The following is a 23837-nucleotide window of genomic DNA, read 5'->3' on the forward strand; positions in this document are numbered from 1 at the left end:
TTAGAAGGCCTGCAAGACCGTGCAAAAAAAATGAGAGATTTTATTAACCATTGTCACATCCTAGATGATGGAGGTCAAATGTACACATCTTCCCTGAAACACCCACAATACGGTCACCCGTATTGACCATATTCCCAAGCATCTCCATGCAGTCAGACTTTTGATTTTGTGCCACCAGGGTCACAATAATATACCCCCTCTCTGAATGTCCGAGTGTGACCCCCTCCCCATGGGTTACTGCAGCTAGTGTTGCCAGCACTGCCACTGCCTGGGTGGGGGCACCCCACCGGAATCCCCACCGGCTAGGTACAAGGTCGTCAAGGTTCTCATTAGCAGCTTTGAGAATTCCTTGTGTAGTATGCTCTCCCTTTAGGGGGCTTTGGCGTTGTAGGACCAACCCTGCCAAGCAGGCTCAGAATCTTGAGGGGGCAGTGCTCCTCTAGGTCTCGGACCGCATTTTGGCTGCATACAGACCGCTTACAGCAGGCACATAAAACAGATAAGGACTTCTCCTTAGTATCTGGGTCATTCAGGTGGGTGTCCAGGGTATAGGGACTTCTCCTTAGTATCTGGGTCATTCAGGTGGGTGTCCAGGATATAGGGACTTCTCCTTAGTATCTGGGTCATTCAGGTGGGTGTCCAGGGTATAGGGACTTCTCCTTAGTATCTGGGTCATTCAGGTGGGTGTCTAGGGTATAGGGACTTCTCCTTAGTATCTGGGTCATTCAGGTGGGTGTTCAGGGTATAGGGACTTCTCCTTAGTATCTGGGTCATTCAGGTGGGTGTCCAGGGTATAGGGACTTCTCCTTAGTATCTGGGTCATTCAGGTGGGTGTCCAGGGTATAGGGACTTCTCCTTAGTATCTGGGTCATTCAGGTGGGTGTCCAGGGTATAGGGACTTCTCCTTAGTATCTGGGTCATTCAGGTGGGTGTCCAGGGTATAGGGACTTCTCCTTAGTATCTGGGTCATTCAGGTGGGTGTCCAGGGTATAGGGACTTCTCCTTAGTATCTGGGTCATTCAGGTGGGTGTCCAGGGTATAGGGACTTCTCCTTAGTATCTGGGTCATTCAGGTGGGTGTCCAGGGTATAGGGTTGTTGACCGTACCATTAAATAGGATCAAAAATAAATAGATATAATTTATTTAAAAAATGTAGATCCCCATGATAGGACAATAAATAAATGAAAATGTATAATTTATTTTAAAACTGTTCCACCATGATAGGACAATAAATAAATAAATAAAAAAGACGTATAATTCATTATAAAAGTATATCCATCATCTGAACAACATTGAAAGCCCTCTCATACCCCGGCTCACAGCAATACATTGGTTATGGGATATGCAACCATTTCATTACTCACTCACTCAACTTTCCCAAACATAACAAATAAAATAAAAAGATAAACACACACCCACCATCCACACATACTGCGCCTTCTGTTTACTTCGTTTTTATCTTCACCATGTTGAATTAGTGCTTGTGTGTTCCAACTAGATATATGTGAAGATATATACAAAAGCTATTTTTTTATTGTATTGTTACAATCTATAACCGGGCAAGAATTGTGTTTCATTATTTTCTATGAGAACTTTGTAATTTTTAAAATAGCCATGGAGTAGTCTTTGTGTCTCTGAACAACTGGTTATCAATATATATTATTTATCAACGACGAGAGCTACTCGTTTCCCCTTTAATCTATTTTCTTTGAAAATTGGATACAGAACTTTACGCCGTTCTGCAATTTCCTTCGGAAACTGATCATTCATGACAATTTTGGTCCCAGCAAATCTTTTACCCAGGCTTTTAACCATTATTTTATCTTTAAATGAAGCAAATTTGGCAACGATTGGGCGTTCATACCTTTGGCCTCTCTGTCCGAAGCGGTGTACACATTCAAGTTAGATTTTGTCGATAGCTACGCGTGGGATTTGAAGCGCTGTAAGTAGGAACTCTCTAACTACAGATTCAGGAACTTCGCCTTCTTTCTCCTGGATACCTATAAGTACCAGATTCTCTCTCATGGTTCTAGTTTGTATGTCCAGTAAGGCTTCTCTCAGAACGGTGTTCTCCTTTTTAATTTCATTCACTTCGGTTTCAATCTTGTTGACTGTCCCTTTTAGCTTGTTTGTTTCCTTCTCCAATGTCGCAGCTTTTTCATCACTCATCTCGAGGCTTGCCTTCAACTCTTTTATATCCTTACTGACTAATTCAAGTATACCCAGTTTGTCATTTATTGATTTTAACAGATCGGTTTCAACCTTTACCATTCCCGGTGGTGAAAATATTAAATCGTCTGTGTCTGTAGAAGAGTCATGTTTTCGTTTTGAAATTGGTTCCGCTGTCTTACTCTCCGTCATGTTTGGGTGTTGCTTGTTTTCGTAATATATGTCGATAAATGTCTCTAGTCTTAAGAGACATTTACCTTCAGGCTCTGATCAGGCCCTACACCCAAACAAGGGCACTGCGTTCATCCACCTCTGGCCTGCTGGCCCCCCTACTTCTGTGGAAGCACAGTTCCCGCTCAGCCCAGTCAAAACTGTTCGCTGCTCTGGCATCCCAATGGTGGAACAAGCTCCCTCACGACACCAGGACAGCGGAGTCAATCACCACCTTCCGTAGACACCTGAAACCCCACCTCTTTAAGGAATACCTGGGATAGGATATAGTAATCCTTCTAACCCCCCCCCCCAAAAAAAAGATATAGATGTACTATTGTAAAGTGGTTGTTCCACTGGATATCATAAGGTGAATGCACCAATTTGTAAGTCGCTCTGGATAAGAGCGTCTGCTAAATGACGTAAATGTAAAATGTAAAAAATGTGTTTTGTGTTATTATCCAGATTGAAGGTTATCACCCACCAGATTGTGAAGTGCTAATATTTTAGTCTAACATACCGATGTTGAATATTATGTTTTTATCTTGAGGTGCTCTACATAACTTTGTTCAGTCCGCCATCTTCCTTTGGGGGGGGGGGGGGGGGGGTCTCTGTACGGATGTTACCTGTAATCCATGGCTTCTGGTTGGGGTATGTACGTACGGTCATCGATGCACTTATTGATGAAGCCAATGACTGTTGACGTGTACTCCTCAATGCCATCGGAGGAATCCCGGAACATATTCCAGTCTGTGCTAGCAAAACAGCCCTGTAGCTTTGCATCTGCTTCCTCTGACCACTTTTTTATTGATCTAGTCACTGGTGGTTCCTGCTTTCATTTTTGCTTGTAAGCAGGAATCAAGAGGATATAATTATGGTCAGATATGCCAAATGGAGGGCGAGGGAGAGCTTTGTATGCACCTCTGTGTGTGGAGTATAGGTGGTCCAGAGTTCTTTTTCCTCTGGTTGCACATTTAACATGCTGATAGAAATTTGGTAAAACGGATTTTAGTTTCCCTGCATTAAAGTCCCCGGCTACTAGGAGCGTCGCCTCTGGGTGAGTGTTTTCTTGTTTGCTTATGGCGGAATACAGCTCATTCAATGCTGTCTTAGTGCCAGCCTCTGACTGCGGTGGTATGTAAACCGCTACCAAGAATACAGATGAAAACTCTCTCGGTAGATAGTGTGGTCTACAGCTTATCATGAGATACTCTACATCAGGTGAGCAATAGCTCGAGACTTCCTTAGATATCGTGCACTAGCTGTTATTTAAAAAAACTAAATAGACCGCCGCCCCTTAACTTACCAGACGGCGCTGTTCTATGCTGCCGGTACATCGTATAACCTGCCAGCTGTATGTTGATGAGGTTGTCGTTCAGCCACGACTCCGTGAAGCACAAAATGTTACAATTTTTAATGTCCCGTTGGTAGTTTAATCTTCCCCATAACTTGCCGATTTTATTGTCCAAAGATTGCATGTTTGCTAGCAGAATGGAGGGAAGTGGGGGTTTATTCGATCACCTACAAATTCTCAGAAGGCAGCCCGACCTTCCGCCCCTCTTTCTCCACCTCCTCTTCACGCAGATCACGGGGATCGGGGCCTGTTCCCGAGGAAGCAGTGTACCCTTCGCGTCGGGCTCGTCAGAGTCATGAAAGGAAAAAGAGGATTCTGCTCGTCTGTGGTGAGTAATCGCCATCCTGATGTCTAGAAGTTATTTTCGCCAACATTATGTACAAAATAAGTAAAAAAACAAGTTACAAACAACGCAAATAAACGAACAAAAAAACACAATCAGCTGGGGGCACATAAAACATCTGCCATCTTCTCCGGCGCCAACTCCTTCAAGATTGTTGGAAAAGCATTCCTCATGAAGCGGGTTGAGAGAATGCCAAGAGTGTGCAAAGCTGTCATCAAGGCAAAGGGTGGCTACTTTGAAGAATCTCAAATATAAAATATATTTTTGGTTACTACATGATTCTATATGTGTTATTTCATAGTTTTGATGTCTTCATTATTATTATAAAATGTAGAAATTTGTCAAAATAAAGAAAATCCCTGGAATGAGTAGGTGTCCAAACTTTTGACTGGTACTGTATATTATTATCTTATGTTGGCTGTTAATGCTGTAGCTTAACATCAGCTTTACATGTAAATATATCTCATCCCTGTTGTAGGGTAGGTAGCATAAATGTAACCATATCTAACATATGGATTTGCATTAGAATACACATCAAATGGAAAGTTACATCTCACTTCTAAATGTATTTTTATTATTACATAAAACGATTAGAATTCCGAAGAATACCAAAGTCATGTTGGAAAACGTTTTTCCGGGGTGTGATGTAATATGGAGGACCTGGCAAGCCAGCCTATTCCCTATAATGTAAACACCAACAGAAATAACTTCAAATGTATAATTCATATTAAACCAAATTGTTTGCACCCATGACTACTGGTTTGAAGTACATTTCCAGCCAACTTACAAGAAAATACTTTATGAATTTATTGTTAAAAATCAACTTGCAAGGTTGCTAGCCAACTAGCCTGCTAACGCTAGATCTACTAGACAGCTAATGTTAGCCCTACTAGCCTGGTAACGCTATGTTAGCACTGCATGAGTTAGCCAGTTGCTATTAACACCTAGCAGGTACTGTACATTAAAGTAAACCAACATTTTGGAAATACATAACGGCATCTAACCAGTTATCAACGAATGTTAGCTATATGCAGTTATCTTAGCCAGCAAGCTAGCGTTAGATATTTACATTTACATTTTAGTCATTTAGCAGACACTCTTATCCAGAGCAACTTACAGTAGTGAATGCATACATTTCATACATTGTTTTTCTGTGCTGGCCCCCCGTGGGAATCGAACCCACAACCCTGGTGTTGCAAACACCATGCTCTACCAACTGAGCTACAGGGAAGGCTTATATATATTTAGCCAACTAGCTATTAGGCTAGACAGCCAATTGTGGCACAATGTGTTTTTTTATTATTCTATCTATGTATTCTAGTCCATACTCCCACACGCAGCCTGTGTTTCCAGAGAAAGAACAGTCCAGATCCATAGGCAGTAGCAGCATATAAAAGTATTTATTTCGGCCCAGGCCTCTTGCTCCAATGTGTAGAAATTAATTGAGTGAAAAAAAATCTTCTGTTTAAGGTTGAAGTGGGTTGTGGGAGGCAGTGTAACAATTGTTTTCTGTTTGCCAGGGGCTATATCGTTCATTTTGGCTTTCTCTCTCCTCGCTCAGCAGCTCCCCTCCCCGCTTTTCATCAATCTTTTTTTCAGTCTCTACATTCTACCGTTTGGATTCATTTTTATCTATCCTAGACAAGCCGTTTCTATTCAACCCCTCATTGTCTTCCATTTGAAGTATATACTGTAATTCCTTCTATTTCTATGTTTGTGTGAATGTGCAGATGTGAGTGTGTGTGTTAGTTCTCCTAGGTTTATAGTGTACATATAATTACAGGGAGCATGCCTGCATAAGGATAACACTTTGATATGCACACCATGCCTTTTTAACCACCATTTTGATGATCTGTGTGTGTGTGTGTGTGTGTGTGTGTGTGTGTGTGTGTGTGTGTGTGTCCATGTTGTGTATGTGCATGAATGGGCGTCTGTGTATGTGCACAATGTGTAACAGGTTTTTCATCATTACTGGATGACAGTGACATTAACAGGGGACCAGATTGTCTACAGACTAGGCAGAACACATTCAGCACCCTCTTGGGTTTTACACAAATCACTCATCTCCTGCACATTTGAGTGTATAATATACGTCTATTCACTTCCCTTTCATTTCGGCAAAGCCCTCCTAATCAAAAACAACAGAACAGAAGAATCCAAGGGAAATGGTGGAAAATAAAGGGACATGGTAAGAATAAAGGGGACAAGGGAAATGTAACGTGAACACAAGGGAGTGAGGACCTTGTCAGCCCAGTGTAAAGAACCAGGTTAACACAGTACAATGTAAGCAACGTGAACACAAGGGAGTGAGGACCTTGTCAGCCCAGTGTAAAGAACCAGGTTAACACAGTACAATGTAAGCAACGTGAACACAAGGGAGTGAGGACCTTGTCAGCCCAGTGTAAAGAACCAGGTTAACACAGTACAATGTAAGCAACGTGAACACAAGGGAGTGAGGACCTTGTCAGCCCAGTGTAAAGAACCAGGTTAACACAGTACAATGTAAGCAACGTGAACACAAGGGAGTGAGGACCTTGTCAGCCCAGTGTAAAGAACCAGGTTAACACAGTACAATGTAAGCAACGTGAACACAAGGGAGTGAGGACCTTGTCAGCCCAGTGTAAAGAACCAGGTTAACACAGTACAATGTAAGCAACGTGAACACAAGGGAGTGAGGACCTTGTCAGCCCAGTGTAAAGAACCAGGTTAACACAGTACAATGTAAGCAACGTGAACACAAGGGAGTGAGGACCTTGTCAGCCCAGTGTAAAGAACCAGGTTAACACAGTACAATGTAAGCAACGTGAACACAAGGGAGTGAGGACCTTGTCAGCCCAGTGTAAAGAACCAGGTTAACACAGTACAATGTAAGCAACGTGAACACAAGGGAGTGAGGACCTTGTCAGCCCAGTGTAAAGAACCAGGTTAACACAGTACAATGTAAGCAACGTGAACACAAGGGAGTGAGGACCTTGTCAGCCCAGTGTAAAGAACCAGGTTAACACAGACATTGTGAATAGTCTTGGAACAACAGACAGAGACAAACAGAGAGGGAAACGTAGCCTAGTGGTTAAGAACATTGGGCCATTAATTGAAAGGTTGCTGGTTCAAATCCCTGAGCTGACCAGGTGGAGAAAAAAAAAAATATGTCTCTGCCCTTGGGCAAGGCACTTAACCCTAATTGCTCCTGTGAGTCACTCTGGATAATAGTGTCTGCTGAATGACTAAAAAGAAGAGTGAAGAAGATGTCAAACTGTGTGTTTGAATGGAGAGTATCCTCACTCCTTAAGTGTTTTCCCTGTTGCCCGGAGCACAAGGGTTTAACCTGTTTTCTCTGTTAAACTCCTCTAAAGTCACTCTTTCATGTTAAATATCAATCCTCTCACTATATCACTGTCAGTATAAATAGCGTCTCCTAGCACACCACACAGTAAAGAGGTCTATATAAACACTTTAACATTCTCTTTGAACTCTCCAGCTCGGCTCATTACCACGCCTTTGAAGGCTGGCTGTGGGAACATTGGTATGGTTTGATTTTGCAGTTATTAAACATAATGCAGCAGCAAATTACTTATAAACTTCTACTACACCCAGAGTTAATAATAAATGGACCTGTATACGCCACCTCCTCTGCAGCAGAGACACAGTAAACAAGCTAAAAATGTCCTAGGTAAAAGTGAAAACAAGCTGCATGTAAGGAAGTTAGAAGCATAAATACTGTATATAGATGGAGGAGGATCATTTAGGAATGAATTGCACTGCTAATGTCAATACGCAAAGATTTCTGCAGATGGAGCCGAAAAGTTCCTTTGAAATGTGGGCCCATCTCATGCAGACATGCCTATACAGTACAGAACACCCATCAGTCTCTGCTCTTGCGTCAAAAGGAGCTAACATCACAAAGTGATTCCACCTCCAACCCCTTGGCGCCCTGGCAGCATCCTTAACACCAACAGAGGGCTCTGCAACTGGTTCTCTCTCTCTCTCTCTCTCTCTCAGGCAGATGAAAGGAAGAACGTGTTCAAGGCCAGCAGGAGGAGAGAAGAGGAGAGAGCCCAGCTAGCAAGCATTACAGGGTCTGAGGAAACAGCCTCTCTACAGAGAACAGCCTTTTCCACGGGAACAGCCTTCTAGGAGGGGAGAGAGTATTACAGCAACCTCTACAGAGAGAGAAGGAGAGGGGGATCTAGCAATCTCACACGCCAGCTACAGTATAGCACAGACCCCCTCCCCATATCCCCAAGAGTGACCCAAGGCATTTCACTCAAAGCTTCCCAGAAATAGTATATCATTCTGTGCAACCATTCAATATCTACACCCTCTTTGACCCTGTGGTAAAAGGCCCTGTGTAGGAGAAAGAGGAGAAAGAGACCCTGCTACCCTGCTATCAGGACTCTGAGGTGATGGGGCCAGAATCCTCATGTAGCAACGTAGATCATTAAAAAGAGATTCTGGTGAAGAGAAGACTGACGTCAGGGAGGTGAGTGTGAGACACTTGAGAGTCGATCTAAAGCTGCCAGCTTGGAGTCTTTCAGGTCTGTGTGCTGTGCAGACAGAATATTACTCTGATTCATCCCGATTACAGCTCATTCTGACAAAATGAGTTGGAGGTCAAAAGGTTATCCGACTGGAAACAGAATAACAGATGCAAAACAGTTGGCAGGTTTAACAACCGAAACAATACCACTTCTCCTGGCTAGAATTTGGTAAATAATCAGAATTGACATAGCACAGAAATGACATAGCATTACCACAAGGTAGTGGGCTCTGGCTCTATACTGTATACAGTCACTGTCGTGAGACTGAATGCACTTCTCTGTTGTGTCAGAGAGAGGGCAGTGAGGCCCTAGTAGTCAAAGTCACTTACTTATTAACATAAGGCCCTGGTCTCGTGCTGCTCCGGCCTCTCTCTCTCCGGCTCACTGGAGTGTACTGTAGCACAGCAGAAGAGAGGTTACACACTAAGTAACCTAGCTAGCCTGCCCACCAACAGCTTGTTTTCCCATACGCTCCCCTCCTAACCACCCCCTCCATCATCTTTACATATCTGGTGGTGATGCTGCTCTGTGTGTGTGTGTGTGTGTGTGTGTGTGTGTAGATGTGTGTGTGTGTCTGTCTGTCTGTCCGTCTGTCTGTCCGTCTGTCTGTCTATCTGTCTGTCTGTCCGTCCCAGGGGTGCTGTATTAAACGTAGGAGGAGTTCATGTGCATTAGTGCAGCTCCGGCGATCACAGAGATAATGAATGACACGTGATGTGGTACCTGGTCCTTCTTACATTTCAAAAGGCCCTGCCACCTCACTCCCTCGCCCGCCTGTCTCTCTCTTCATCATCCCCACAGGAATCAATAGGGTTTTCATGTGGCCGCCCCATCTCCCCCTCCACCACATTAGTGCTTTACGCTCTGTTCTCTCTCCCGCCATGTCGCTCGCCCACTGCTTGATTCAATTGTATTGGTTTTAACACAGTGAGCTCAGAGACGGAGACGGAGGCCTTAATGCATCACCGCGGGCTATTTCTGTCCACAATATTATGTCCACTCCTCATCTCCATGCTCCATGAATCACAACTAATCTCCTGGGCCATGTTTACCTGCCTCCTCACACAGACCCAGGAGAGGAGAGAGGTGTGGAGGTGTGTGTGTGTGTGTGTGTGTGTGTGTGTGTGTGTGTGTGTGTGTGTGTGTGTGTGTGTGTGTGTGTGTGTGTGTGTGTGTGTGTGTGTGTGTGTGTGTGTGTCCTCAGCTAAAGTGATACATTTAGGGATTTCTCCAGTCCTTTTTTTCCGAGGACATCTCCCTTCCTCCCTATCCCTCACTCACTCCCTCCCTTCCTCCCTATCCCTCACTCACTCCCTCCCTGCCTCCCTATCCCTCACTCACTCCCTCCCTGCCTCCCGTCACAATAAAGAGGGGATCCCTGTGGAGCTCCTCAGCATGACAACATAGTGACGGGGGGCAACAAGTGGCAAATTAAATTAGGGGGAAAGTGCCGATAATGCACAGCTTTTGACAGGCTCTTATACATTCACCCCCTCCACACTCCCCTCCTAAAATTAGCCCCAAATCCTGCTGTGGGATTTAAGTGGTGATAGCAGGGTCGGCATGAAAGGCAGAAACAGGGCTTAACTGTTACTGAGTGATTCAGCGATTATGAAGAAGCAAGAGTCAAAATCGAATTACACTAAGCTTAAAGAGAAAACGATGGGTGAGCTGGACACTGTAAATACATTGTGAATACTGGGAAGAAAGACATTGATGTGGGAACCCTCTGGGTCAGCCTATAGTAACACTAACACATTATGATTCAGCCTATAGTAACACTAACACATTATGATTCAGCCTATAGTAACACTAACACATTATGATTCAGTCTATAGTAACACTAACACATTATGATTCAGCCTATAGTAACACTAACACATTATGATTCAGTCTATAGTAACACTAACACATTATGATTCAGCCTATAGTAACACTAACACATTATGATTCAGTCTATAGTAACACTAACACATTATGATTCAGTCTATAGTAACACTAACACATTATGATTCAGTCTATAGTAACACTAACACATTATGATTCAGTCTATAGTAACACTAACACATTATGATTCAGTCTATAGTAACACTAACACATTATGATTCAGTCTATAGTAACACTAACACATTATGATTCAGCCTATAGTAACACTAACACATTATGATTCAGCCTATAGTAACACTAACACATTATGATTCAGCCTATAGTAACACTAACACATTATGATTCAGTCTATAGTAACACTAACACATTATGATTCAGTCTATAGTAACACTAACACATTATGATTCAGCCTATAGTAACACTAACACATTATGATTCAGCCTATAGTAACACTAACACATTATGATTCAGTCTATAGTAACACTAACACATTATGATTCAGCCTATAGTAACAGTAACACATTATGATTCAGCCTATAGTAACACTAACACATTATGATTCAGTCTATAGTAACACTAACACATTATGATTCAGTCTATAGTAACACTAAGACATTATGATTCAGCCTATAGTAACACAGCCATTACACACACTGCTTTATTCTACAGTATGTGCTACGCCTTCCGACAAACCATTGAACAGGCAAAGCGTCAATACAGGACTAAGATGGAATCCTACTATACCAGCTCTGATGCTCGTTGGATGTGGCAGGGCCTGCAAACTATCATAGACTACAAAGGGAAACCCAGCCGCGAGCTGCACAGTGACGCGAGCATACCAGACAAACGAAATGCCTTCTATGCTCGCTTTAAAGCAAGCAACATTGAGGCAAGCAACACAGGAAGGTTTTCAGGGGGACAGTAGGGGGGTCTTGGATAGTTGATTGGCTTCACTGCAGGTGTATTATATGTTTTCAAATTCAATCATATATTTTTTTATTATAACCTTTAAACAGGTCAACATTCACAAGGCCACAGGGTCAGACGGATTACCAGGATGTGTAATCAGAGAATACGCTGACCAGCTGGCAAGTGTCTTCACTGACATTTTCAACCTCTCCCTAACCCAGTCTGTAATACCTACATGTTGTAAGCAGACCACCATAGTGCCTGTGCCCAAGAACGCCAAGGTAGCCTGTCTAAATTACTATCGCCCCGTGGCACTCACGTCTGTAGCCATGAAATGTTTTGAAAGGCTGGTCATAGCTCACATCAACACCATCATGCCCAGACACCCTGGACCCACTCCAATTTGCATACCGCCCCAACAGATCCACAGATGATGCAATCTCTATTGCACTCAACACTGCCCTTTCCCACTTGGACAAGAGGAACACCTATGTGAGAATGATGTTAATTGTTCAACACCATAGTGCACTCCTCATCATTAAGCAAAGGATCCTGGGACTAAACACCTTCCTCTGCAACTGGACCCTGGACTTCCTGCACATCAACTCAGTACTGGTACACCATGTATATAGCCAAGTTATCGTTACTCATTGTGTATTTATTATTACTTTTATTATGTGTTTTACTTTTCTATTATTTCTCTATTTTCTTTCTCTCTGCGTTGTTGGGAAGGGCCTGTAAGTAAGCATTTCACTGTTAGTCCACACCTTTTGTTGACGAAGCATGTGACAAATAAAATGTTATTTGATTTGGTGAAACAGTATCATTAAATATGACTAGTTAGAGAGGACATGTCCATCAGATGACTGTAGTACTCCGGCTAGATAATCACGTATTACTTTATCAGTGTGTTAATGTTCAAATGAATACATACAGTACATAGACATGGTAGTGTATCATATAGTAACATTTGCTGCTGTTGTCTTGACATTCATGCATTACTGTCTGTGAACTTGTTTTTAACAGAAATAATAGATTAAGCACTCTATATTTTGACTCTATTCCCCAGTTTCTGCATAGCTAGGTCCACCTCCACCTTTTTATATTATCCAGTTGAATAAAGGAATAAGAAACAGAACGAAATAGGACAATGGTCTATTTCCTGTGCCTTGTGACAGAACAGCTTCATTGACTCCCCATTTTCTCCATAGAAGGAGGTTAGGAGTTATAGCCATGGTAATAGAGCTTTAAAAATATCACAAACAGATTGGTCTTATCTCCAACACATTAAGGTAATTCAAAAAGGAAGCACAGGCAGGCTGCGATGTGAGCAGAGCCCTGAGTCAAATAAAAAATATACCGATAACAACGCAGACCCACCAAGGGACGAAGAATGCATACAATGGGGTGGGTTAATCAATTTACTGACTTTACAAAATCCACCGTTGTTTAAAAGTTGAAATAAAAATGATAAATATAGCAGGAAACTCTTTTGCCTTTGATGATGTGTGTCATGACTTCCGCCAAAGTCGGTCCCTCTCCTTGTTCTGGCGGCGTTCAGCGGTCGACATCGCCGGCCTTCTAGCCATCGCCGATCCACTTTTCATTTTCCATTTGTTTTGTCTTTGTCTTACACACCTGGTTTCACTCACCCAATTACCTGTTCATTATTTAACCCTCTGTTCCCCATGTTTGTTTGTGAGTGTTTGTTTGTTGTATTGTGGTCCGTATTGTGGGCTTGGTAATTCTCTTGTATTTTGATGACTTTGAGTAAAGTTACTTTTACTTCCTCATCTCTGCTGTCCTGCGCCTTCCCTCCTCTGCACCAGCTACACATCCTTACAGTGTGGTGCTTAAGGTATCAGTTATCTGATCATAATTTTGCTCTTGAGTTGGATTATGGGGAGAGTGATGTCATGTGTGGTGTCACTTTCTTCACGGAGAGAGTCAGGGTTCGATACTGCGACCAAAACAGTCGCATTTGCAACCGTTTGACTTGGCAGTGCGACACACATTTTTAATTGGTTGCACGGGTGCCATTACATGTTTTTTACCTGGTCACGTTCGTTTTTAGTTCACAATTAGCTTTTTTCTATCATCATGATTCATTCAAACGGTAATGTGCTATTGACCAAAAATATACCAACTTTGTGAAGAGGCAAAGGAATGCCCTATCGGTGTGTGTCAGGGCTGGACATACAGGGGAAGTTTTGCAAACCCTTCGAACATCCCCGTCAGTGGCCCGCTTGGGTCAGTGAAAATAATATTGCAAGAATGGTCTTTTTAATCTCGTCTATATAATTGATAAAAAAACAGATGGATTCCAGAAGCAATTCGTTCATTATGTAGATTATCACACACGTGTTGCACACATATAGCCTATTAATAATCTGTCGGGCAGAGAGAGTGCGCAGCGTGGGAAAGATGTCCTAAATTATCTAACATTAAATGCAAAGTCAAGAATGGTGAGCAAAAAGTTAGAAGTTTTGGTTGAATATTTACAATGTGCAATTCAGTCCTCATGGAATACCCTTCCTTGAAAATCGGACCTTTCCTCTAAACTCTTGAAAAGTCATTGAAGTTATGGTAGCCGACTTAGACATTCTACTGCTCCAATAAAATGACTGTGTGATTTCATTTCTGATCAGTTTGAGAGAGATGCAGACCCATGCACGTTCGCTTGTTTCCCACCGTTTCAATCGAAGGGTGTTGCACTTTTTGCAGTAAAACGATGTGTGGTTCCTATAAGCAAGACAACATCGAATGTTGGCTTCAACTTGGTTTCCATACAAAGCATTCCATTACAAAATATTTCAGAATAATGTGGGCACTGGCTAACTAAATAGACAGCACACTCCCGACACAAACACACTAATGAATCTAGTCAATTTAAGATGTTGAAGAGTTATTGAGGGATTACTGTATCATATTTTAAAACGGGAAATTGACCAAAAACCGTGTTCCCTTTGTGTCAGAGGAAGGCCCAAAAAATTGTTAAAGACTCCAGCCACCCAAGTCATAGACTGCTCTCTCTGCTACCGCACGGAAAGCGGTACCGGAGCGCCAAGTCAAGGTCCAAAAGGCTGCTTAACAGCTGCTACCCCCAAACCATAAGACTGCTAAACAGTTAATCAAATGTCTACCTGGATTATTTGCATTGAACCCTTTTTTACGCTGCTGCTACTCGCTGTTTATTATCTATGTATAGTCATTTTACCCCTACCTACATGTACATACTGTATTACCTCAATTACCTCCGCTAACCTGTACTCCGCACATTGGCTCGATACCAGTACCCCCGTATATAGCCTCGTTATTGTTATTTTATTGTGTTAGCTTTTTTTACTTTAGTTTATTATCATGAATATAAAAATGTTTTTAGCAAATATTTTCATACTTAAACAAAAAAAACTGCATTGTTGGTTAAGAGCTTGTTGGTTAAGAACCTGTTGTATTTAGTGCATGTGACAAATCTTTTTTTTCTTTATTATTATTATTTGATTTGAAGTACAGTTTTTTTTTTCAAATTCTACCCTTTAGAGGATTTCACAGAAAAAAACAGGGCACATTTTGTACTTTATTCTTTGCTGTAACAGTAAATCTATCCAAATCAATGTAAGAACACAAAGGCATGCTAATTTAAAAGATGTCTAGTCATTATTAGCCTGGTTCTGTATGGAATGCAGGTACATTTTGGTACGACCAAATCATGTGCTGGTGCCACCAACTGACTAAGTTGGTAGCACCAGTGCCACCAGTGGAAAAAGTTTGTGTAGAACCCTGGAGAGACCTGTTTGTTTTATCATCTCTCTACATCTGGCCCTGCAATCTGGTGATAACAGCTGCTGTATCGCTATCTGACTGCTACGCAACACACACACTGTCTCCAACCCAGTCGCCCTCTGCTCAACTATCTTCTCCTTCACACACTAGCATACATACAGAGATCTAAAATCAACAACAGCCACTCTCTCGAGTATTCAAACCTCCTTTGTGTTGGTAGAATACCAAACGGACATTGGATTCTTCTCACCTTGGTAGAAATTGACAAGCACCTTAGTGACTAAACATTTAAAAAAAACAGACAAAGCCCACATCATTGAGTCTGGACAACATAACTCTTCTTTGTGTTGGTAGAATATCGAATTAACATTGGAATCGTCTTACCTAAGTGATTTAAATTCAACAAAATTGACAAAGACAAAGCCTGAGCAACTAGTCTAGACCAATGATTTATATATACACTAGATGACTTACGGGGGTGCTGTTTTGAAGCCACTGTGCCTCCATCTTGGTACTCCCCCACCATTGTAAAAAGAATATTTGGAAGCTATAGAAATGCATTTACTAATGTCTACATTTGTTTTTATTATTCTATTACAGACACCTTAATACATACCTTGAAATTATATTATGTGAGCTAAGCATCAAAATAAAACATTTTTCTTAAAGTATATATTTTTCAAAGTTCTAATGCTACTGTCCCCACTACAACAATGTTCTTTTAAATAAAAGTAATTTTGTCCTTGAAAAATGTAATTTAAATAGTGTAGAATTCCATTAATTCCTATGGAAGACTGCTTCTTCCGAGGCCAAAACATAACATCAGCAATACAGGGTTTATATACATCATTGGTCTAGACCCTCAAGGTCATGTGATACGGGATACACTGCACACGATGTGGTGTGTTGTGGTGTAGACGTGTCCATCCTCATGCAGTGCTCCCTGCATCCACCCCAGCTCAGCGTCCACTCTATTACAGCATTAGCAGCTAACGTTTTGACATTTGTCTTCATTATTATCAATGACCAGAGGCGATTGAGCCACCAGCATGCTCCATTAGCTTCCTTCATTGCACAGTTGCACGGCTGAAATCACGCATTAAGACAGATTCAACATGGACTGACATGTTAGGAGGAGCGAGGAGCAGGCCACTTTGATTATTTAGGGCATGGGAGGGGAGAGAAGCGGTTGAGGGGGGAATGGAACGGTATTGGCATTAAGTTCCAAGAATATGGAGGCGCTTGCCTTCCATGCACCAAAGCAAGAGAGTTTATTCCAATCAGTATAATTAGCCTGTGGTAATGAAATTAGTCAAAGGCACTGCCACCTTCACTTAAGAGAAATCGATTTGTGTTTGGGGGAGTATATTAAGGTTCCCTAGTTTGGTTTGCTGCAGTGTTTTTGAGAATTGGGGCGGCAGATAGCCTAGTGGTTAGAGCGTTGGACTAGTAACTGGAATGTTGCAAGATTGAATCCTTGAGCTGACAAGTAAAAAATCTGTCGTTCTGCTCCTGAACAAGGCAGCTAACCCACTGTTTTCTAGGCTGTCATTGTAAATAAGAATTTGTTCTTAACTGACTTGCCTAGTTAAATGAAGGTAAAACAAAAAAAATCTACAAAATACGTTTTGCTTTCACAAGTCCTGAAAATAACAATTTCAGGATGTGATTTGCGAGACGCACATTCTATATTATGTTAGTAAGCTAGCTAGCTAGCTTGTTAACAACTGGCAAAAAGTTCCATGCGACTCACACTGCTGCATCACAATACCTGGCACTCTGGTCCTGGATCTTGGACCCGCTACTCATGCAGGTCCAGGATTAGGTTCGTTTGTGATTAACACATGCTTTATAGCTCACATCAGGGTACCAAACGCTCTAGGATCCGGATCATACAGATATATGTGAAACACCCTAAAGCTCTGGAATAATAAGGAGAGGGGAGGTGATGGTGGGGGGCAGGTAAAGAGTCCATATTAGAAGCCAACAGGTGGTGAGTGGGTGATGGCTTTAGTCTCACCAGACAAGACCGGATGTAGGATCAGTTGGACTGTGTTATTGTTAATCTGTGCCTCTTGGCTGGACCAGACCAGAGCGTGTCTGCTGTTGCACAGGGAGAAGCCAGGAGATGCTGTTACTATGCTCAACCTGTGTTTAAAACGCTCAATGACATCATACTTTAAAGGCCCAGTGCAGTCAAAAACTTGACTTTCTCGTGTTTTATATATATATTTCCACACTATGAGGTTGGAATAACATTGTTAAATTGATAATGCCCTTTTAGTGTAAGAGCTGTTTGAAAAGGCTGCCTGAAATTTCAGCCTGTTTTGGTGGGATGGAGTTTTGGCCTGCCTGGTGACATAAATTAGTTATATTTTTTCTTGATTGCTAAGACACTTTTAATGAAACTGGGGTCCTCTTGATCTTCATCATAACCTAACGAGAACAAAACCTAACGAGAACAAAAGTTATTTCTCATTGCTTTCACAATGCAAACGCTAATCACATTTTGAGCAAAACAGTAAACACAACTCTCTACAAAAGACACAAAACTCAGTTGAGTAAATCATGACTCACAAAATTCAAACAAACAGCTGATACAAATTATTCCAATGAATTTGAACCTCTTCTACACCTGTGCAAAACATCTTCGCACAATTGTTCAATCAGTCCTTATTCGTGCATAAAAGAGGTCATCTCTGAGTTAATGTGTGCAAGAATGAACCAAGTCAGAGGACAAGGGCAAGGGCAAGGACAAAGGAGAGGTAGAGGGACCCATCGAGGAAGATTGTTCAGCTCTCGGTTAAAATAGAAAAAGGTCAAATAAAGCCTTGAGTGACGTTCTTTCTGCATTGGTCATCTTTGGTAAAATCATTTCAGGAAAAAGAATACAGCCCATGCTGTGATAATGTTTACTTGCCTTTTATGGTGCACACTATAATTATAGTATCAACAAACGACACAGACATATAAAAGAGGGTTAACCATATTAGGGTATTGTCACGCTCGTAGAAAAGGTCGGACCAAGGCGCAGCGTGATTTGAGTTCCAAATATTGTATTAAAGTGAAACTAAGAAAACAACATATAACGACCGTGAAGTCGTAGTGCTCAACACACTAACACAAAACAATATCCCACAACCCAGGTGGGAACAATGGAGAATTTAAGTATGATACCCAATTAGAGACAACGAACATCAGCTGCCTCTAATTGGGAACCATACTAAGAGCACCAACATAGAAATGAAAAGACTAGAACACCCCCTAGTCACGCCCTGACCACAACACCATAGAGAACCCAGAGAGCTCTCTATGTTCAGGGCGTGACAGGTATATTGATAGTTAGTATTTATTGGGCCATTGTGTAACGATTGATTGAAATAACTTTTCATTAGATAACAAGTTGTATGTTTTGATGGAGGTAGTTGATTTTTGTCATGTATTTCATGTTTTGAGAGTGTTAAATGTGTCCTTTTGACCAACATGTTTCAGTTTCGGTCTGCGTGATAATTGTTTTGAAAAAGTGAATTCTGTTTGGAAAAATATGCTCAAGCAATCAAGAAAAACTGTAGTAGACCAATAAGAATGAGATTTCCAAACCTATCAGCTAGTTTTCAGCTTTCCCCTCCCCAGTCAGAAAAATTCTTGCTTCAAATCAAAATGTATTTGTCACATGCGCCGAATACAACCGGTATAGACCTTACAGTGAAAAGCTTACTTACAAGCCCTTAACCAACAATGCTTTAAGAAAAAATAAGTGTTAAGTAAAAATAGAGAAGTAAAAAACAAAAGTAATTGCTTGAGAAATTGCTCTTGCTAAGAAGCTATTTTTGTTTCTTTTTTTTACCATTTTGATTGGAAACGATCACAGTAAGGTTCTTAACTATTACGCGGAAATGATTTGATACTGAGATAAAAACTGCTCTATTGGGCCTATACCTCAGGTGCATGTCTGGCCAACAGTAATGGGAAATGACACTTTTGTATTTCCACCTCTGATGTCCAAAACAGTTTTGGGACACACCAAGAGTGTTTTTTGGGGGGAGAGGGCATAGAGGAGTTGAGCTGAGCAGCAGGACAAGTAGAACTCAACAGAGATGAAGTAAGAGGAGTGGTAAGCTATCACAGACTGACATCTCTCCTCAGGTGCCCAAGCCAGATGCATTCTGGGTAAATGAGTGGGGGAGGGGGGTTGCTCATTTATCCCGCCGTCTGGCCAGCTCACCTGGAGTGATGGGGGTGGTGTCAGAGAGGCAGGCTGCTATTTCACGGCCTGTTAAGCGCTAATGCCGCAACATGCCCCGTGCTCCAATTCTAGGGAACAGAGAGCATTACTGTCCAGTTCTCAAGGTTCTGTCCGTCTGGACTGTGGCTGAGAGGTTGGAGGGGAGGAGGGGAGGAGGGGAAGAGGGGAGGAGAGTAGGAGGAAAGAAGTATGGAGGGACCAAGTGCGAGAGATTGAGGGATTGAGGGGGGAGAGACGTCGTGAGACTGGGAGGGACCAGAGAGAGAAAGGGAGGGATTGAGAGAGAGAGGAAGAGAGAGAGAGAGAGAAAAAGGGGGAGAGAGAGAGAGGAAGAGAAGAGGAAGAGTGAGAGAGAGAAGGGAGCCATAGTTTACATGGCCTGCTGAGCCAGCACTCTGAAGCAGACAGGACAGCAGCACGCTCACACGCTGACATCCACTCCCGCTGCGCGCCGCTGCCTCTCACATGCCCCTGAAGGCCCCTCACTGCTGGGCCCATGCCTCCCCTCTCCTCTCCCCTCTCCTCTCCCCTCTCCTCACTGGAGCCACTGAGCACAACTAGCCTGAACCACACACAACACTTGTCTTCTCTGTTCGCTAACTCAAGCCTGTGTAACAACCCCAGCTTCTAACAGGCCCTGTCTGGCTGGAGAGGAGAATGTTAAGAGCGAACAGAGGCTACCGCTGTATAGTAGAGTCCTAAACTCTCTGGAGGGCTCTGTCTGTCTGTCTGTCTGTCTGTCTGTCTGTCTGTCTGTCTGTCTGTCTGTCTGTCTGTCTGTCTGTCTGTGCGTGCGTGCGTGCGTGCGTGCGTGCTTGTGTACAATGTGTGTGTGTGTACAATGTGTGTGTGTTTGTGTGTACTAAGTGTGTGTACAACATTACAGTAGTCTAGTTTTTCCCCGTCTTTCCGCTCTGCCTCTCTGAGCACTACTGTCATCCCAATAAGGTTCAATGGTCTGAAATAATGTAGCAGTCAACTTTTACAGCTAGCTGTTATTTGTGACTTACAAGGATTCATTTTACAGGAGTTCATCTTTGGGGACCTATAAGAAAAATACATCCGGTGTGAGTGGTGTATAAATAACTAATCTAACCAGAATGGCTGAGTTTGAGCCATTCCCTGCTGCACATTCTCCCCTGGATTCCTGCCCTATCTGTACCATACACTCTCAGAAAAATAGGTGCTATCTAGAACCTAAAAGGGTTCTTTGGCTGTCCCCATAGGAGAACCCTTTAAGGAACCCTTTTTAGTTCCTTAGGAAACCCTGGTCACCCTTAGAAAAAAGGGTTCCAAAAGGGTTCTTCGGCTGTCCCTTTTTTGGTTCCAGGTAGAAGAACCCTTTGAGTTCCATGTAGAACCCGTTCTATACAGCTGATTCAAATAATCAAAGCTTGATGATGAGTTGGTTATTTAAATGAACTGTATAGTGCTAGGTGAAATACCAATACCTGCACCCAGGGGGGCCAGGGCCGACTTTAGGAAACCCTGTACTGTACTATACTGTACTTGTACTGTCCAGTCCCAGTGCTGAAGGCTAAGGTCAGGCCATTTATTTGTGTTTACAGTGAACAGGGCTGTAGAGGACTGATGGATCACAGATCCTGTCCTGTTCTGTCCAGGGCTGTAGAGCATTTGATGGATCACCCATCCTCTCTGTCTGTCAGGGGACTGCACGGGGTTACACGTGCACACGGCTGCACTGACTCATGCACACACATACGCTCGCACAAATGCGCACACACATGCGCACACACACACACACACACACACACACACACACACACACACACACACACACACACACACACACACACACACACACACACACACACACACACATACACACACCATGACTCAGGTCAAACATGCCTGGGAGGTATCACACGTACATGGTGTCCTCTGTACATGTTGACATGTTGTTGAAGCTATGTTCCCTGTGGTTCTACAGCCTGAATACGTCTCTAGCTGATCTTCACTCCTGGAGATGCCTCCTCTGCCCACAGCAATTAGCCTGAAGCAGTTTTCCATAGGAAATCCCAGGGAGCGCTGTCAGAGGAGTAGTGTCCTCTACTCAACCATCTCTCTCACACACAGGAAGCATTATGAACAGTGTGACTCCAGAAAGAGGTGTGCTTTTGAGTCACATGCTTTATCTGCATAATGTGACCTCCATCTAAAGTGTAACCTCACTAATGATGTGTTCTCCAGCCCAGGCATATGGAAGGGGTTAAAATGAGTCTGAATCCACAGTGAGATTATTGCATATGTACCAAAACAGCAAATCAGACTAGATGTGTTTGACATAGAAGTATTTGACTTTCAGATCACAAAGAACTAATTCCTGAACTGAGCGCCGCAGGCAGAATTCTATCTTACATGTAGGCTTAGCATTCTCACAAAGAGTGACATTAATGCTTGTTTAAACAACTGTCAGACAATATGGGGAGAAAACGAATGTCCAGACCAAGTTATCATTGCACGCGCAGACACAGACAACATTGAGTTATTTCCCCTGAGTGACAGTCCTGTAGAGCAGAACAAACACAGAGCCGAGCCCTATGTGGACAGCTTCTACCCATCCACACTCCTGTGTCCCTGGCACCAATGCCTAAGTCTAAGCAGGCCAGAGAAACAAAACCACAAAACTACAAATTCAGCAGTATACAAAACAAAGTGAGTGGAGTCTGGCCCTAGGTTCGTGGGAGCCGCTCCTTTTCATGTCTGTGACTGCTGATAAATCAACCAGCATGCCAGCTCTGCACCACTAACCCAGGCTGGGCCAGGGTGAACCCGATTGGGACTAGGCCTGCGTTGTGCCTGCTGGTTAGGGGGCGAGGTGGCATGGAGGGGAGTGAGGAGGGGGGCACGATGCAGGGTCGGGCTCAGCATGGTGTTTACTAGCTAGTGAGGGAGGAGAGAAGATTAATGTAGTCTCTGTGGAGCAAAGGCAACATCCAGCCCCTTAATAAGGTACAAACAATCGGTTCCACTCCGCTGCCTTCCCAGGGAACAACTATTGTTGTGCTGCATTGTTTCCCCGCTCTGCGTGGCTCTTGGGAGATAGCAAGGCTAGGACCCAACTTCAGCATGTAGCTGGCTGTCTCTCTCTTACAGCCAGGGGAAGACAACGTAGTGTCAGCCTGGGTTTGTCTTGTCCAGGTCGGGCCAGGTCCCATCCATCCCTCCATCTCTTCTTCCCTCCCCCGTTCCTTACCTCCACTCCTTGGACTTTGAGCTTCATGTGATCCTCCCGCGTGGTCTTCCCATCTTTCCTCTTCTTCCAGCAGTAGCCATCCTTTCTGTACTTCACCTTCTTCCTGTTGTACAAGATCATTGAACCATTCTGTGGCCTGGATCACACACAGAGAGAGAGAGAGAGAGAGAGAGAATTGTTTGTTAAAGTTTCTGCTGTGGGACTCATTTTAGAGATGTACAAAGAGTCTTGACATACAGTACATCTACTGCAAGACAGAAATGCACTAGTGACTTTAGATGACGAAACATCTTTATTGGGTTTCTCTGCGTTCCTATGCACAGTTTGACAATGAACAAAACACATTTTCAGCATACATTTCTCCCAATGAACACTGTGCGTTGGCAGTGAAAGTGACACTTCTACCACAAAGTAAATTACATATAGAACTGGTGTATGTGTGTGTGCCTGCATGCATGCGTGTGTGTGTGTGCTGTGTGTGTGTGTGTGTGTGTGTGTGTGTGCATGTATATAAAGGCTGAGGCAGCTTTCTTATATCTCATTTATCCAGTGAAATGAGGTGTGTGTGTGTGTGTGTGTGTGTGTGTGTGTGTGTGTGTGTGTGTGTGTGTGTGTGTGTGTGTGTGTGTGTGTGTGTGTGTGTGTGTAAAATATAAAGGCTGAGGCAGCTTTCTTATCTCTCATTCATCCAGTGAAATGATTTGTGGTCCCTTGGGGGAAGAAGAGATCTTCCCTCATATTCTATTCATAATTCATCCTCCCTCAAACAGAACACAGCCTGTTGCTTAATAAAGATACAATATAATGATATTATGTAACTATTGATAATATGCTTTTCCAGTTTTATTTGTCAGAGGGGCATTTGGAGTACAATGTTAAACCATTAACAGATAGAAGTATACAGCTAGGCTGTACCTAACACTCTTTATCTAGAATTCTTATACATTCTGTACACACACGTTGCTAAGAAAGCAGAGCAGGGCTTTATTATGGACAGACTTCTCCCCATCTTAGCTACTGTTGAATCAATAGGTTTTGACCAGGACAGTTTACAATCCAGGGTTACTCCAAGCAGTTTAGTCTCCTCAACTTGCTCAATTTCCACATTATTCATTACAGGATTTTGTTGAGGTTTAGGGTTTAGTGAAGGATTTGTCCCAAATACAATGCTTTTAGTTTTT

The 23837-nt window shown here is 42.8% G+C and overlaps 1 protein-coding gene across 1 annotated transcript in view; it reads right to left on the reverse strand.

Moving 5' to 3' along the window:
* Nucleotides 1-22946, reverse strand: part of LOC115166486 (calmodulin-binding transcription activator 1-like) — a 209952-nt gene extending 187006 nt beyond the window's left edge. Inside the window, exons 1-2 of the mRNA XM_029720381.1 lie at nucleotides 22930-22946; nucleotides 22657-22792 (exon numbers count right to left, since the gene is read on the reverse strand). Of these exons, the coding sequence (XP_029576241.1) occupies nucleotides 22657-22792; nucleotides 22930-22946 (153 nt within the window). The remainder of the gene's footprint in view (nucleotides 1-22656; nucleotides 22793-22929) is intronic.
* Between the last annotated feature and the right edge of the window lie 891 nt (nucleotides 22947-23837).

The sequence above is a fragment of the Salmo trutta genome, chromosome 28, assembly GCF_901001165.1.
Source record: "Salmo trutta chromosome 28, fSalTru1.1, whole genome shotgun sequence".
Taxonomy (NCBI): Eukaryota; Metazoa; Chordata; class Actinopteri; order Salmoniformes; family Salmonidae; genus Salmo; species Salmo trutta.